The sequence below is a fragment of the Sander vitreus genome, chromosome 12 (assembly GCF_031162955.1).
Source record: "Sander vitreus isolate 19-12246 chromosome 12, sanVit1, whole genome shotgun sequence".
Classification (NCBI taxonomy): domain Eukaryota; kingdom Metazoa; phylum Chordata; class Actinopteri; order Perciformes; family Percidae; genus Sander; species Sander vitreus.
The window spans coordinates 10,097,831-10,114,776 of NC_135866.1; the positions used below are offsets into that span (position 1 = coordinate 10,097,831).

Sequence of the window (16,946 nt, forward strand, 5' to 3'; positions counted from 1 at the left end):
GTTTCCATCCAGGTTATGTACACATAGGTTGAGCTGGCATTCAGAAGAATTCTGACACTGTCAACACTCAGAGGTGTGTGTGTGTGTGTGTGTGTGTGTGTGTGTGTGTGCGCTTGTGCGTGGAAAGTGAGCGAGTGTGTCTTGCATGTGTGAAAGAAGAGGAGATGAAAACAGGTTCTAATAGCACTTATCCAGAAAGTGACAATGGCATGCAGCAAGGGGAGAGAGTGAGAGTGTGTGTGGAGAGATAGTGTGTGTTACGTGAGTTGGCATGTGTGTGCGGAGGGAGTTGCAAAGGCATGAAGGATCATGTTGCATTCACCCCATATGACCCTGTCTGTCGAGTGCAGGATTCGCACCTGCAGTGGTTTATGTGGGTTAAGGTGGTACGGTAATGTTTAAGAAAGAAACATGTGGCTCTGACTTGAGCTAACATTTGCCATTCTGCCGAATCACGCAAAGAGAAACGGCATCAACCGACACAGGCAGCCATTTTGAAAAAAAGAATCAGGTCCCAGAAGAGGAAACGTCAGGCTGCATAAGTGGAAGAGAGAGAGTCATAGTGACTCTATAGCGAGAGAGAGCGCCGGGCTGCGTCAGGGAAATTTTAGAACTTGCAGAAGAAGTGATTAGTATGGGTCATCACATGCAGGGAGGAGAGAGGAAGGAGAGAGAAAGAGAGAGAGAGAGAGAGAGAGAGAGAGAGAGAGAGAGAGAGAGAGAGAAATGGAGATGCAGACTGAGAGAAGGAGAAGAAAGACGCCGCCCCTCTCACATCATGTTTGTGGCTGTTATCATGACATCAGCGGCCTTGAGGAGCAGCGAGAGACGGTGTCCACGGCAACAGAGCAGCCGGACCCACTGCTCTAACAACACAGTTATTCCTGGAATCTTCCTGATCGCTGGCAGATACAGTACAGGAAAGAAAGTACTAGAGATACCACCGACCCTGAAGCCACAACTATTCCGAGAGTAAAGGGCATTGTCCACTCCAATCACCACACCTCTCTGTCCTGTGTCCTGGCCTTTTTGTGTGTCTGTGCTGCTAATACAACCATCATGAAAAAGCTGATACTCACTGCCGATGAATGTTAAAAGATATCATCTTCAACGTTTCAAATCGTTCGAGGGATTCAAATTTCGGAACAGAGAATTATATTATCTCATTATACCAACACAATTTAAAGGTAATTATGCAAATAAAAAAATTGGATGTGTTATGGAGACCCATAGAAGGCTTCAAATCACATTTTTCATGGCCCAGTGAGAAAATACCTGATGAGAATGGGATTAGTGAATGAAGTGATTTGTCATTACTCCATGTTTATGCCAGAAATTATGAAAACAATGAAGCGAGCCGCTTCAGAGCGATTTATTCACATTATCAGTTGATTCCCCAGTGTCGGTTCAGGTTGATGAGCAGAGAGTAGTTACATATGTGTCTTCATCATCCAAAATGTGTTTCAGGAATGTTTTTTCCACTTCAGGTTATCCAGTTTTACAGCTGCATATTATGACAATATCATAGCCCCTTTCACACTGCACTTAGCCCCAGGCTAAGGGAGCTGTTAGCCTAAAGCTAAGAAAGCGTTCACACTGGCACAATCCTGGCACATTGCAAGTGGGCTAACCCCAACTTTAGCCTAGGGCTTGTTGGCCCTGCTCTGGGGCAAGGTTAGCCCCGAGATTGTAGGGTTAACCCCTCAAAAAAATGCTAAACCTGGGACTAACAGTTGCCAGTGTGAAACAAGGCTTTTGGAATTTATACTGTTGCTTGCTGTTAAAGGAACACGCCGACTTATTGGGACTTTAGCTTATTCACCGTATCCCCCAGAGTTAGATAAGTCCATACATACCCGTCTCATCTCCGTGCGTGTTGTAACTCTGTCTGATGGCCCGGCACCGGTAGCTTAGCCTAGCACGGATCCTGAAGGTAATCGGTTCCAACTAGCCTACTGCTCCCAATAGGTGACAAAATAACGCCAACATGTTCCTATTTACATGTTGTGATTTGTATAGTCACAGCGTGTACAAATAACAAGGTCACATGAGACACAGCCATCTTCTAACCGTATACATACTGGGAACTATATTCTCAGAAGGTGAAGCACTGCTACTTCTGCTACTTGGGCGGAGTGATATGCTTGCAGCACCTGAGAAGCACCGGACAGAGAGTAGAAATGCTTGGGAACCGATTACCTTCAGGATCCGTGCTAGGCTAAGCTACCGGTGGAGCCGTCGGAAAAAGTTACAACACGCACGGAGATGAGAAGGGTATGTATGGACTTATCTAACTCTGGGGGTTACGGTGAATAAGCTAAAGTCCCAATAAGTCGGCTTGTTCCTTTAACAGAAGAAGTTATAGAATGTTAACATTAGGTATGTGTTTCAACTGACACTTAACCCAGGGCTAGCAGAAGTGGAGTGTGAATTGTATAGCCCTGGGCTCAGGCTAACCCTGAGAATACAGTGTGAAAAGCCCTCATATTGTTTTATCAAGGGCCACAATACCAAAATGACAAAACCTAAAGATATATAATAATATTAAATTAGAATATTTCAAAGAAATTGTCTTTCAATGTATAAAAATGACTACTTATATGTACAAATTGCAAAATGAAGAAATTGATAACTGGTTTAAACTTATGTACAGTACAATACAGATTGCAGGTTACATTACAGAATCAATAAGCAAATATCCAATTCATTCAGATCTCATTTTGTAAAATATTTTACATTTGCTTGTCATCATTACTTTATATAATGATGACTTGTGGATCACAAACAAGAACTTAATATAAAAACAATAATAACAACTGAACTTCCCGTGCCTTCTTTAGGTTCCGTCCAGACTGTGTTTTGTATTAGTAGTGGGGGTCTGTGTTTCTCCTGGTGAGACAGACTTGCCAAACTCCAGGCCAAACAGGGAACAATAATCCCACTGGCTACTGTGCAGTCTGATTGATGATAAATTGGAATAACATGTCCCACCCTGATCGCTCTCTCTCTTTTCTAACTCTGCCTCTCACCCATAGACACACACACCCTGCTTTTGTGACTGTGTGGGATTTAAACAAACAATGAACCAATGTGTAAAGAATGCTGGGTGTGGCTGCATCCCAACTCTTTGGAAAAGAAGTGAAGCATGCGGCAAGATGTTTTAAATGCGCCTGTGTGTGTGTGTGTTTATGTGAGAAAAAGTGAGTGAAACAGTGGCAAGGTGAAGAAACATTGGCTTTAACTTAAGGGTTAGAGTAAACATATATCCAATACACCAGTGGTTCACAACCGTTTTGAACTACAACCCCTCACTACTGGTGGTTAATAATATGCTGAATGGTTTAGGGCCACAATACATCTCTAATCCGCTGCTACGTTATGAACCGTCCAGACCTCTCAAGTCGTCTGGGGCAGTCTGTTGACTGTCCTCAGTATTGCGGCTGTAAGCAGTCCAACAAAGTGCTGCCGCGAGGGACTAAACACTGAGAGATGCATAAACACACTGTGACGCGCTCGAGATTGTATTGCAATGATTTATTCCTCCACACGTAAAATACAACTAGCACTGCAGTTGGCGAAATAAGTGCGTTAGTGCGGCGGTCAACAGAAAGTGTTTGCGCCCAGGCTCACCCCCTCTCTGTCAAAGCCCAAAAAACCCAGGTGAACAGGTGAAGCAAACAAATATATGTTATAACTTCCGCTCAAACCGCGATCAAAACACCCACCACCTACAATACAAGTGCACAGCACAATAATCAACAAACAATACAAACGAGACCATAAACAACATACAACATGTGGCTCCTACACTCAGGGTTAAAACCAAACATGAGAAGAAATATGAGAATGTTTTATTTGAATAATTTATAGAGGCCTGAGGTGGTAAAACTGTCTCATAATTCATTAAAAAAAAGACTAAATAAAAATTAGAAGTAAAACAATTTTGTATAGCAGAAATATGTTATCTTGCTTTCCTTTCCCTTTGAATGTCTCATGAAACCTCAGCTCTATCTCACGACCCGTTCGGGAACCATTGCAACAAACCATCAATCTCAATTCCCTCTGGGCTTTAAACTGTGGGAAGAACATTTACTAAAATTCTAAGGAATTAAAAACTTGGAAAATCATTTTTGTTACACTAATTAACAGCTAGTGTATGTCTGTTTTATATCGGGGTGGCAGTAGCTCAGTCAGTAGGGAGTTGGGCTCGGAGGGTCGCTGGTTCAAGTCCCCATACAGACCAAAGTATGGTGGTGGACTGGTAGCTGGAGAGGTGCCAGTTCACCTCCTGGGTACTGCCAAAATGCTCTTGAGCAAGGCACCGAACCCCCAACTGCTCTGGGCGCCTTGCCATGGGCAGCTCGTGTATGTCGCATGTATAGGTACTGAGCATGTGTGTGTAATTCAGGCCTGTGTGTAATGTGTGTAATAACGACAGAGTGAAAAACATTGTAATTTCCCCTTGCGGCATTAATAAAGTATACATTATTATATATTATTATCATTTCACTCATTTGCAGCATTGCCTATGCATATATATGTATTCTTATGTTTCTTTGATGTTCCAGTGTTGTGGTGTGAGACTCAGTTGTGTTGGGTTCTGGTGTGAAGCCACACTGTTCTCTGCTTTGCGTTCCAGTGACTTCTGTCCAAAACATACGCAGAGATGAAAGCCCTTTCTCCTCACACACACACTGTGAATAAAGCTTTGTTTTGCTGGAAAAGCAGCAGAGACTCAAAGAGCCAGGCCCGGTGGTTGGTCTTTTTGTCTACTGTGTGCTCAAATATGGCTCAAAATATAAAACATATCAACTCAGTCAAAATTCTGACTACTAGCAGATCATCTTACATGACATGGCAAACTGGAATTTCCTGATAGTCAGTGAAGAGCCATTCAAATTACTGGAAACATAGCAGACCAAGAATATTCAGACGTGCTTGTGTGGTCTTATTGTTGCTATATTTGCAAGTATTGAGCCACCAAAAGCAATGAGAAATGCACAATCAATAATACCCTTTTACAGTAAAGTACAATTGATTTTCTTTTTGGTTTTAGCCACTTAATTTTGCATTAACTTATCAGTAAAGTTTATAAGGAGGGCAAGGAGGACATAAGAGATCTACGTAGTGATACTTGATGCAGGGTTGTTTCTCACTGTGGCTGGCATTTCTATATCAGACCACGAACGCACACTCAAACCCTTGTGATTATGTCTATATCTCCCTGTTGGGACTCAGTGTACACTGTGATCCACGCTAGAGCTTACTGGGATACGGAGGAGGGAGGGAGTGTTAATCTATGATAATAGTTGCAGTATGCCCCCGGTGACGCATTACCACCCTCACCAAACAACGACGATGAGAAAAGGATTACAGGCTACAACACAGACCACACAGAGAGTGATGAGGTAAGCTAGATAAAAACATGTTTGTGTGGTCAGAAAATGTTGGTGGATTTACAAAGTTTTAGGTAATCATTTAAAGTAATACTGTGCAAACTGAAGATGACAGCAGTCTCTCTTGATGCTTCAAACATAAACACACATATGGATTAGACACAGTGGCAGCTACACAAACCTCACTATGTATAGACACACACACACACACACGCACGCACACACACACACACACACACACACAGCAATGAGTTATTCACACTTGAGAGGGTGTTGGTTCTCAGAAATGCCTCAGGTCAGATGTCACGTACACAGGAGCCCTGGATCCAAACTTAGACCTTTCTGTTTTTCTCCGGACTCCACCCCCCTATCTCTTTTCACACAAACATACTTTCATGTGACTTTATTTACGCCAGTTTTTTTCTCTACAGACTCTGTTCTATGCAGTGCTGCTTTCTTCTCCTTTAAAGGATAACAAGGTTAGTTCGGTACTTTTCATTATCAGTAATAACAGAGCAATCTCGCAGGTATCGATTTGAGCAGCAGCACTTTATGAAAGCCATCCAGTACTCGCAGTGTAAGTACGTGAGGTGGCCTGGGCACGTTCATTAAATCATCTCGGAGCTCCGCTTCCCAGTGGGAGACAGAAAGAAGAGTCATTGCGCAGAAATCACAAGGTCCAGGCAGCAGCGAGGCGTCAACAATGCTATTGTTTCTGAAACGACTGAGGTGTGCTCTTTTCTCACTGTCTGTAGGCATCACAGGCTCAGAATCAAAGTCGGCCAGTATCTTAAGTATCTTAATCAGCCAGCCTTTCAAAACTTTAAAGATAATTAATCTGGTGACATGCGAAACCAATGGTTAGACTTTGCTTCTAGTGCCTTAGCAGAGCATCTACATTAATAGCAAATGTACTTTTAGGATTCCCCACCATATAGATGGATTTATGTTCATGGGTTTTAAATCATTAAGGTTAACTGTTATGCTTTAATGTGTGGATTCAACTACCATAACAGTCCTGAATAGCAATAAGAATCACTTTGTCACAGACAACGTTGTCACAGACAGATAAGAAAAAAGGGGACAGAAGGGAAAGTGATTATTTAAGGCAGAAGTAACAAAGGAAACTCCTTTGACCAAGATAAGAAAAGCCTACTGTATGCCTTCCCCATCTTTTTTATGCAGACTACATCCCTGCTTCTACCTCGTCAGAGTGGCAGCTTTACGATGCATCAAAAAAACACTTCAAAAGCTGAAAGAAAGTTTAGAGGCATGCCACTGCTCCTTTTTCTCTTTTACATGCCGTTCTTTGATCCCCGTTGTCTGTTCTCCCTTTCTCACCCACACCACTACCACCATTATCTGCACAGGGTTCATTTCCTTCTCAGGTTTGTGACACCTGGGTTGTGGAAACACGCAGAACAAGTCCCTTCTATCAATGGACAAGTAATAACCACCGGGCAGATGATTAATTTAGTTTGCAGCACTAACAGATTCAATCTGGCATGTATTGTGCTAATCTGATCTCATAGACTGTAATCCTATCCACAGCTCTAATCCCACTGTCAACTGGCCTAATCCTGTTTCCTGCGTGCGATTATCTCCTTCGAATTTCGCACTAGTAAAAGCGGGACGCTTTCACACTCCCCTCTCTCTCTCTCTCTCTCTCTCTCTCTCTCTCTCTCTCTAATTGCATTTGAAGAAGGGATTTTTTGTATCACATTTACTCTTCAAATTGTTTCTCTCTTGAAAGGTGAGGGAAAAAAAACTGACAGTGGAGTGGGAATTCAATTAGTTTCTGGGGCTACTTGACTTGTTTCACAAATTCTGTACACGTGTTGTTGCCCTATAATAAGCATCACAAGGAATTATTCTAGTTTATTCTTTTCTATTCTATTAGGGTTACTGCAAGTTTCTAAACAACATAAATGAACTCTACTTGCAGTTTTCAATGAATGGTCTAAATCCCATATAAGTGAAATGAGAGTAGCTACAGCAGCCAATGACATCTATTCAACAAATCAGCCCAAAGTCCAGTCCAGACATGTTAACTAGCAGTGTGCAAATGCAAGTAAATGCTACGACTACTCATGATATATAAAGCAATATATTATGTACCTGGTGCCAGTATGAGTAATGGACAATGTAGAGGATGCAGTGCACTGTGCAGTATGACTCCTGCAGTCTGTGTGTGTGTGACACAAAACTAATCAGGGCTAACACTAATTGGACCTCAGGTGGTGCCACTGTTTCAGGTCAAAAAACAAGGACACATGATGGATCACGACAATGACATAATTTGTGAGAAAGTGGGTGATGATGAAGTGCGTTTACTGCTGACTTGCTTCACCTCTCAAGAGTTTTCGCTCAATGTCACATACTAATGTTTGGTAACACTTTGCTTGAAGGTGTCATGACACTGTCATGACACATGAACCCTAACCGTAACGTTTAACCTTCAAGTTATGACTTGTTTATAATGTTTACGACACGTTCATGACAGTGTCATGTCACTCTTAAGTAAAGTGTAACCTAATGTTTTTATAAAATGGGTACATTTTGCAATTTTAGAATTAGGGTTGGAAAATAATAATGGATATGAATCTGAGTATGTATTATTGCAATGGATACAGAATGTATATGTATATGTATATATATATATATATATATATATATATATATATATATATATATATGTATGTATTTGCACTCATGTAGGGAACGCTGTGAATATAAATATTTTCAAAAGGCAGAAGTGGCAACAAGTTAAAATTGTGGACTCACTATGTATTCCTGAATGGATGAGAAACTGAAATGTGTAGTATTGCAATTCAATTAAGATATGTATTACTTGTATGAATGTGAAATTTTGCACAAATGACAGGTGTGTTTATTGAAAGACACTCCCATCGATAAATTATTGTCAATTGTCTCACACCTGGGGGCCCAGAATGGGAGGATCAGAACGTATTTAAGACCACGGTTGTGTGTACTGTTGAAAATACTCTTGATGAAGGTCCAGAGGGACCGCAACGTTAGTTTTCTTTAATAAATGGTGATGCTGCAGCAAGAGAAGAGTGCTGGATTTTCCTTTTTTCCAAAAGTTAGCGTTGGAATCGGAGAAAAGGAGAAAGTAATTAAGACCAATCCCATGGGTTTGACGGGCCCAGACACCGTGATTTTTAGAAGGAATGCACTTAAAAAACAAAAACAAGATTGACACAGAGAGAGAGAGAGAGAGAGAGAGAGAGCAATTGAGCGAGTGAAAAACAGATGGACAGCTATCCTTGTTGTCTCACATTCTTGTGCCTTGCACCACCAGCGGGCGTCTCACCGTGTAGATTCTCTTTCACGTTTTGGCATCAACATAGAGATAAGGGGCAGGTTAAAGTTGACTGATATACCTAACAGCTGGCGAGGGGGAGGAGCAGCGTGAAAAGGTGTTGAGAGAGTTGAGTCTAAGTGAGTTGCTGTGCCCTCAAGCTCCTCTCCTCCTCTCTCATCTGTCTAATGGGAGGATAATGGCAGAGCTGACAGACTGAAAAAGCCAACAAGAAAAAGAGAAACCGGATGTTATTGACAGAGATGGATGGGATAATTAGGAAAAGCCAGATCAGTTAAAAGGCTAAAGGTATATTAAGATTAAAACAATTTCATCCCTTATCATCCAGTTTTCCTTTTTATTTCCCCTTAAGTAGCTTTAAAGTCCCTTAGATTACCTTGAAATCAAACTCCATTTTTGAAAGTATTTATGCTCGCCATTATTTCCGCATAGCATTTAAATGTATTCACATTCAGTAACGATCTCTTAATTTAGTAGTGGCGGAGTCCGCCATTCTTGTGCTGATTTGAGATCGCCTCACTAATCACGAGGGATTCACAGGAAAAGTATGCATCTATGCAATCCGGGGAAAAGTGAAGTGTTTGTCAGTGCGGTTAGCCACAAACCACGAACACGACTGTTTTCGGCATTTTTGTTCTCTGTTAAAACAATGTGAGTTTGTATAGCTGCGACACACCATTTACTCTTCTGTTGTGTTAGGTAGCTGCTCAACGAGCGTTTGCTGAAGTATTAAACTGCCCTTTTATAAGTCTTTAAGTCTTATTCCACATTGTCTGACAATATTACATATATTCTGTGGTGGCTTGTTCCAGTTTTTATTGAAGCTATATGATGTTTTCACCGAGTCAAATATTTAAATCCAAGACTCATGGCAGCGCCATGTCTGCAAATGAAAATACATGTATTCTAGATGTAAATGGATGCATTTACATATTATTAGATGCGACACATGCATTGCAGTGCATCATTTTAGACACATTTTTCCTCAGTTTAGCCTGATGTATTAAAATACGGTTCTTGGGGTTAAAAGTGATGAAGATAGAAATGTTTTCATGCTAATGTCTGAAAGATGGAGCCAACGATAACGTCTATCTCGAAGTTCATGTCACAAGCATTGAATAGTTGAAACCTAGGCCTATGCAAAACTGGTTTGTATGAAGCTTTCATAAAAATAAAGCATGATGAGGGCTGATTCCTTTCCACAGTATGTGTGCATATAAAACAGCCTTACCTTTTATAGTGTCTGAGTTAAAATAAATGTAAATGTTTGCTCTGATTCATTTAATAGTTGCTTGGAAATCTATACATTTTAACCAATAAAAACGCATGAACATAAATCCACTAATAACAGCATAACTGGAATAATAACACGTCGTCAATATTGATTAATTGGTGAAGCAAACAAACCCTCAAGCTATGTGAGGTTGTATGGTATGTCTGTGTGTTAGAGAGACAGAGAGAGAGAGGCTAGAGAAGTAATCATTGTATCAGTGGTGTTATAAAGGGGCCCAGTGTGATGGAGGGATAGGGACGACTGACACTGAGAAGAAAAGACAGGCTGTTGTCGCTGATCTTCCGTCACATAAGCTCACAGAAAAGACGCACAGCCAAACTGATCTGACAAGGATGGACACACCATAGAATGAGCAGACCAGAGAATGTCTCAGTGTGTGTGTGTGTGTGTGTGTGTGTGTGTGTGTGTGTGTGTGTGTGTGTGTGTGTGTGTGTATAGGCCTGGATTAGAATGGTTTTAACACAAACCTCTCTAGCCTGACAGTGAGAAAGACGTAAGAATAAACCCCTCAACACTAGCAGAAAGAGACGTAAAAGATCATACTTACCAAAATAAAAGCCCCTGTAATGTGACTCAGCTCTTATCTAGTGAAACCTGCTTGTTATAATCAGAGAAGACCGAGCACAGCCAAACAGACGACACTGCAATATGAATAGCTCTCTTCTAGTAAAAGCTGAATGTTATGGATGTTATGGCCTTGATAATTCGAGAGACATTTTCATTGTGGATACACCCACAGATATCCCATTAAAAATCTAATTAGGAGGGAGATCCCATGTGCTGACTGCAGAGGAGAGAAACCCATACGGATCCAGGAACCAGTATCTGTCACAACAATGGCTTCAGGGCAGCACCCTGACTTGAGATTAGCACAGTGCTACTGAAAACAAACCTTGCCGATCACAGGTGTGACTAAACCTTAATATCTAAACACATTTCTCTTGGTCAGCTATTGACACTGCGCACAGGTGTCCTATTTCCTTTTCTTTGGGCTTGTAACTTTTGGCGAAAACCCAGTGAAGCAAGCAATGTGAGGATCACACGGCTATGAGTGGCTTTGGATTCCACATGCCTGGCTGTGGCTGTTGTGCAGATAAACAGCACATTTGGATTGTATCCGAATGCGGCACAGATCTTTTTAGACAACATCCAAGGAGAACGTTTGATCTGTTTTATGTCAAATACTGTAGACCTAGTATGTATATATATATATATATATATATATATATATATATATATATATATATATATAGGATTAAAATAAAACTATACTGAGCTAAATGAGACACTTAAACTACAATATGTTGTTTTTGCTCTGGTTTTTATTCTTTCATTACTGGCCACATGAATTACAACTGTTGCCTACACATGGCTATGTGCAGTGTCTTTTAATGCAGTGTGTGTCAGCAGTGTCAAATACACATTAGCCTTCTGAACTTATAACTTATAACCATCTGCTTATTGCTCACACACACACAAACACACGCGCGCACACACACACACACACACACACACACACACACACACACACACACACACAGTGTTGATTTTACTGCCCAGAGATTGGCTGGACAATTTGTTTGAAATCATAAAAAACACTGTAGACTAGCAACGTGGCTAATATTTACCCCACATGTCTGTCTGGCTAACCACCTCAGTGCATGTGTGTGTGTGTGTGTGTGTGTGTGTGTGTGTGTGTTTAACCTGACTGTTCCTTTTGACCACTAAACATAAATATGCTGTCAAAAAATGATCTGCAAAATGAGAGGAAAGACAGACAGCAGGAGAGAGAGACAGAGAGAGATAAATAAGAGGTATTTACCCGCCCTCTGCTCTGTAGGAATGTAATCTTGGCTCAGAACAGTGTGGTAACACATAGAAACCCGCTGCAACAGCACTACTAATACAGATGCAACAGACACACACACGCACACTTGGCCTCTTTTTCTCAGGACACAGACATGATGACAGTGGGTGTGTCAGGCTGGCAGGTAGACAAAGTACAAGGTCTATGCTGTGTGTCTGTGTGTGTGTGTGTGTGTGTGTGTGTGTGTGTGTGTGTGTGTGTGTGTGTGTGTGTGTGTGTGTGTGTGTGTGTGTGCGTGCGTTCAAACTGTTCCCCATGGTGGACAGTTACCACTCCTTTTTTTTATGGCATGGACAGCAGTGTCGGGGGTAAACAAGGACCTGCTGCTGCTCTTGGGTTCACAAAAGGTTGCTTGTTGATGTCACATCAGCCCATAAGCTCACGCTACATAGGTTTCTGTGTGTGTGTGTGTGTGTGTGTGTGTGTGTGTGTGTGTGTGTGTGTGTGTGTGCGTCTACCAGGGTGTAATGTGAACCACCCTGTCCAGGGATGGGCGTGGCCTGAAGTAAATGAGGCAAAAAACAGACTGAGCGGGAAATGAAGTAGAAGGAGCTACCAAGATGGGAGGAGAATGAAAACAAGCAACGGTGGACTAGAATAGGCTTGCATCAAATTAAAGTGGGATGGTACAGCACTTGAATTAAACTGGCAGTCTCGCTTGCATTATCTTGCTCTGCAACCTGAGCTCCCTATTATACTCTGACATTATACAATCTGATTAGGAATGCTTTAGTGAGGCAAGTAGAGAACTCAAGTAATTACAACCACTGGAGGTTAAAAGTAGGTTACTTCAACATTCTTCTTGTAGTTTTGTCAGATACAGTGCAGCTCAAAGGAGCATAATGCTGCACCACACTTTTCCGCCTGTCTCATCGGTTATTCTGTGTGCGTTTTTTATTAGAGCAGATCGAAATAGTAGACATACAGTGGTGTGAAAAAGTGTTTGCCCCCCTTCCTCATTTCCTGTTCCTTTGCATGTTTGTCACACTTAAGTGTTTCGAACATCAAACCAATTTAAACAAAAGTCAAGGACAACACAAGTAAACACAAAATGCAATTTGTAAATGAAGGTGTTTATTATTAAAGGAGAAAAAAAATCCAAACCATCATGGCCCTGTGTGAAAAAGTGATTGCCCCCCTTGTTAAAACATACTATAACTGTGGTTGTCCACACCTGAGTTCAATTTCTCTAGCCACACCCAGGCCTGATTATTGCCACACCTGTTCACAATCAAGGCATCACTTAAATAGGAGCTGCTTGACACAGTAAGGTCCACCAGAAGATCCTTAAAAGCTACACATCATGCCGAGACCCAAAGAAATTCAGGAACAATTGAGAAAGAAAGTAATTGAGATCTATCAGTCTGGAAAGGGTTATAAAGCCATTTCCAAAGCTTTGGGAATCCAGCGAACCACAGTGAGAGCCATTATCCACAAATGGCGAAGACATGGAACAGTGGTGAACCTTCCCAGGAGTGGCCGGTCGCCCAAAATTACCCCCCAAGAGCGCAGCGACGACTCATCCAAGAGGTCACAAAAGACCCCCACAACAACGTCCAAAGAACTGCAGGCCTCACTTGCCTCAGTTAAGGTCAGCGCTCATGCCTCCACCATCAGGAAAAGACTGGGCAAAAATGGCCTGCATGGCAGAGTTCCAAGGAGAAAACCACTGCTGAGCAAAAGAACATCAAAGCTTGTCTCAATTTCTCCAGAACACATCTTGATGATCCCCAAGACTTTTGGGACAACATTCTGTGGACCGATGAGACAAAAGTGGAACTCTTTGGAAGGTGTGTGTCCAAGTATATCTGGCATGAGAAGGAACACTGCATTTCATAAAAAGAACATTATACCAACTGTAAAATATGGTGGTGGTAGTGTGATGGTCTGGGGCTGTTTTGCTGCTTCAGGACCTGGAAGACTTGCCGTGATAAAAGGAACTATGAATTCTGCTGTCTACCAAGAGATCCTGAAGGAGAATGTCCGACCATCTGTTCGTGTACTCAAGCTGAAACGAACTTGGGTTCTGCAGCAGGACAATGATCCTAAACACACCAGCAAGTCCACCACCGAATGGCTGAAGAAAAACTAAATGAAGACTTTGGAGTGGCCTAGCCAAAGTCCTGACCTGAATCCTATTGAGATGTTGTGGTATGACCTTAAAAAGGCCGTTCATGCTCGAAAACCCTCTAATGTAACTGAATTAGGACAATTCTGCAAAGATGAGTGGGCCAAAATTCCTCCAGGACGCTGTAAAAGCCTCATTGCACGTTATCGCAAACGCTTGGTTGCAGTTGTTGCTGCTAAGGGTGGCCCAACCAGTTATTAGGTTTAGGGGGGCAATCACTTTTTCACACAGGGCCATGATGGTTTGGATTTTTTTTTCACCTTTAATAATTAACACCTTCATTTACAAATTGCATTTTGTGTTTACTTGTGTTGTCCTTGACTTTTGTTTAAATTGGTTTGATGTTCGAAACACTTAAGTGTGACAAACATGCAAAGGAACAGGAAATGAGGAAGGGGGCAAACACTTTTTTCACACCACTGTATTTAGCTGTAAATAGGAATCTTTTATACAAATTTAGAATCAGCGTCTGCTTAAAAGTTAATCATTCACAGTAACAAAGTTACAAAGCTGACTTCAAATCAGGGAGTTCTGGCAGCCACAATCCTTCTCCAAATATTTACCCCGCTTCGACATAGCTGAGCCGTCTGGGTTGCACCAACCAGATACACAGGCAACGGAAAGGGCTGCGCTCTGAGGTCTAAGTCTAAGGCCAGTGAACACCCACACATGCATACATACACAGTATATTGTAAGTGCACAGACGCACGCATGCATGCACACCTTAGTTTCAATTCTGTGGCCTAGATGAAAACTTAGTTCTGATTGGTTATCTTGCTTGGGGGTATATCATCCACATCTGATTACTGCCATGAACATCTTCCCATGAAAAAAATATTAAGTCTTTTTTGCTAATTCTGGTACAAATACATTCCCTGCTCTAATTCCCTCAGCGTTGACCCTACAAGTGGGGTTTAGTGCAGGACTTTTTTTTTTGTGGGTGATCTCTGTATGTGCACGCATGTGTGCTTGTGCACCATGTAAAAAGGAGGCCAGAGAGAGAGAGAGAGAGAGAGAGAGAGAGAGAGAGACTGTTGGGGAAATGACTGGGTTTGGGTGTGACCTGCTCAGCTATGCACTGGTGATCATGTGAGACCCATTCTAATTATAGACTTCTCAAGAAGAAGGCCGATCCTCTCTCATGGGCAGAAAGTGTGTGAGGGTGCAGTGTGTGTGTGTGTGTGTATAGGTGTGCATGTGTGTGTGTGTGTGTGTGTGTGTGTGTGTGTGTGTGTGTGTGTGTGTGTGTGTGTGTGTGTGTGTGTAGGGGGCGCAAGACTAGTAATGGGGAGCGATGTGGCTTCATGTAACAAAACTAAATTAAGAATTTGTCCTATTTCAACCACTGAACCTGTGTGAAAGTAGAGTAGGACATGTACTTTTTCAGGTTGTGGGTTTGTGGGTCTATGTAAGAGGAAAACCTTAACAATGTGATGAATGTGTCCGTGCCTATATGTTTGTATTTTAGGTCTTATCTTCCGGTTTATACTTATATGTGCAACTAATAGCCTTTGCTTCTGATTTCCTCCATCTTATTTAGCTCTCGCTCTCTCTCTCTCTCTTTCGCTTTCTCCTGCTGTTTCCACTGTGGGTTATAGAAACCTGCTCTGTTTTTCATTACCAGTGGAAAAAATGGGGCACACAGTTAAAAAAAGAATCACCCATCCCCATTAATACACAAGTCCTAGTGGAAAATTAGTCCAAACTACTAAAATAGGCCCCTTGGTGCCCACAAATAGCCTCTATACTGTATATCTGCCAGCTACTCCTTTCCAGTGGCTGGCCTTTATCTCAGCGTGAATGACAATTTAAGCATACGTTCATGTATCGAGAGCCTTTCGCCTGTAGATAAAAGCTCCACTGTGTTGTCAGTGAATGTCTACATGTGGTCACTGTATTGAACTGAGGGGTCACTGACATGCAGATAGTCAGAAGAACATTTGTGTCTTACTTCTTGGGACTTTGTAATTTTGGCCCCCATTTCCATTGGTTATTATAACTTTTAAATTCACTTTTGACATCTGGCAACACAGCGATATCACTTTAATGTAGTTCGACTGGGAAATAAATGACCATTCAAGCTCTCAGGTCAGATCACAGGTTGTAAACAAGCCACCAGTTCAGCCAGATTATGTACTTCTGGGCGAATCAGAAATGTTGGCCATAATCAATCGTTGCGTCAGAAAATTGTGGTAAGTATAATACATCAAAGTTGAACCAGGAAGTGGGTCTATAAACTGTGATGGATGGTTACAACTGACCCGAACAGACGGTTCGGGTAATCATGTTACAGTCTTTGTTTTCTCTTACTAATATGTTTGGCGAAATTGCTTGTGTTTCTTGAAATATCTCACGAGATAGGGAGAATGATGGTGGCGGAAATCTCCACAGACATGAATGATGGCCAAAACTATGAAAATAAGACTCAAGATGTAATAAACAACTATGACTTAATGTGGCTTGCAATTTTGACAATCACACACACACACACACACACACACACACACACGCATGCACACATGCACAGGCATTAGCACATTGTGAGGAAACTTGGGGAGAGTTCAGCCTGGGCTTGACAATGCTCTTCTGTCCACATCTGGCAATAAACACTGTTCTCTGAGTCGACTCACACACACTGTCCTCATCCTAACCCTGCCCTGTTCACACACTGCCAATGACCACGAGTCACCAATGTCTGCAGAGGCAAAATACAAACAAAAGTGAAAAACACACATAGCCAAACCTGTGTGGTGTGTGTGTCAATGCTGGAAACTTTGGGTTGAGGTCCGCCCATCTCTAGAGATCTTGTGCTCCGATAAAAAGACAGATTGTGAAAGAGAGAGAGAGAGAGAGAGAGAGAGAGAGAGAGAGAGAGAGAGAGAGAGGTGTTTGCTTTTCTCCTTTCCTGCTGCTGCCTA

At 41.9% G+C, this 16,946-nt stretch overlaps 1 protein-coding gene across 23 annotated transcripts in view; it reads right to left on the minus strand.

Annotated features, from left to right (window-relative positions):
* Positions 1-16,946, minus strand: part of mbnl1 (muscleblind-like splicing regulator 1) — a 48,183-nt gene that overhangs the window by 14,419 nt on the left and 16,818 nt on the right. For 9 of the 23 annotated variants that reach the window (XM_078263701.1, XM_078263696.1, XM_078263693.1 and 6 more), the window contains exon 1: positions 16,772-16,837. The exons of the other annotated variants lie outside the window; for them this stretch is intronic. In XM_078263701.1, the coding sequence (XP_078119827.1) occupies positions 16,772-16,822 (51 nt within the window). In that variant the 5' untranslated portion in view covers positions 16,823-16,837. Of the gene's footprint in view, positions 1-16,771; positions 16,838-16,946 lie in introns of those variants that run through there. 23 annotated transcript variants of the gene reach the window in all.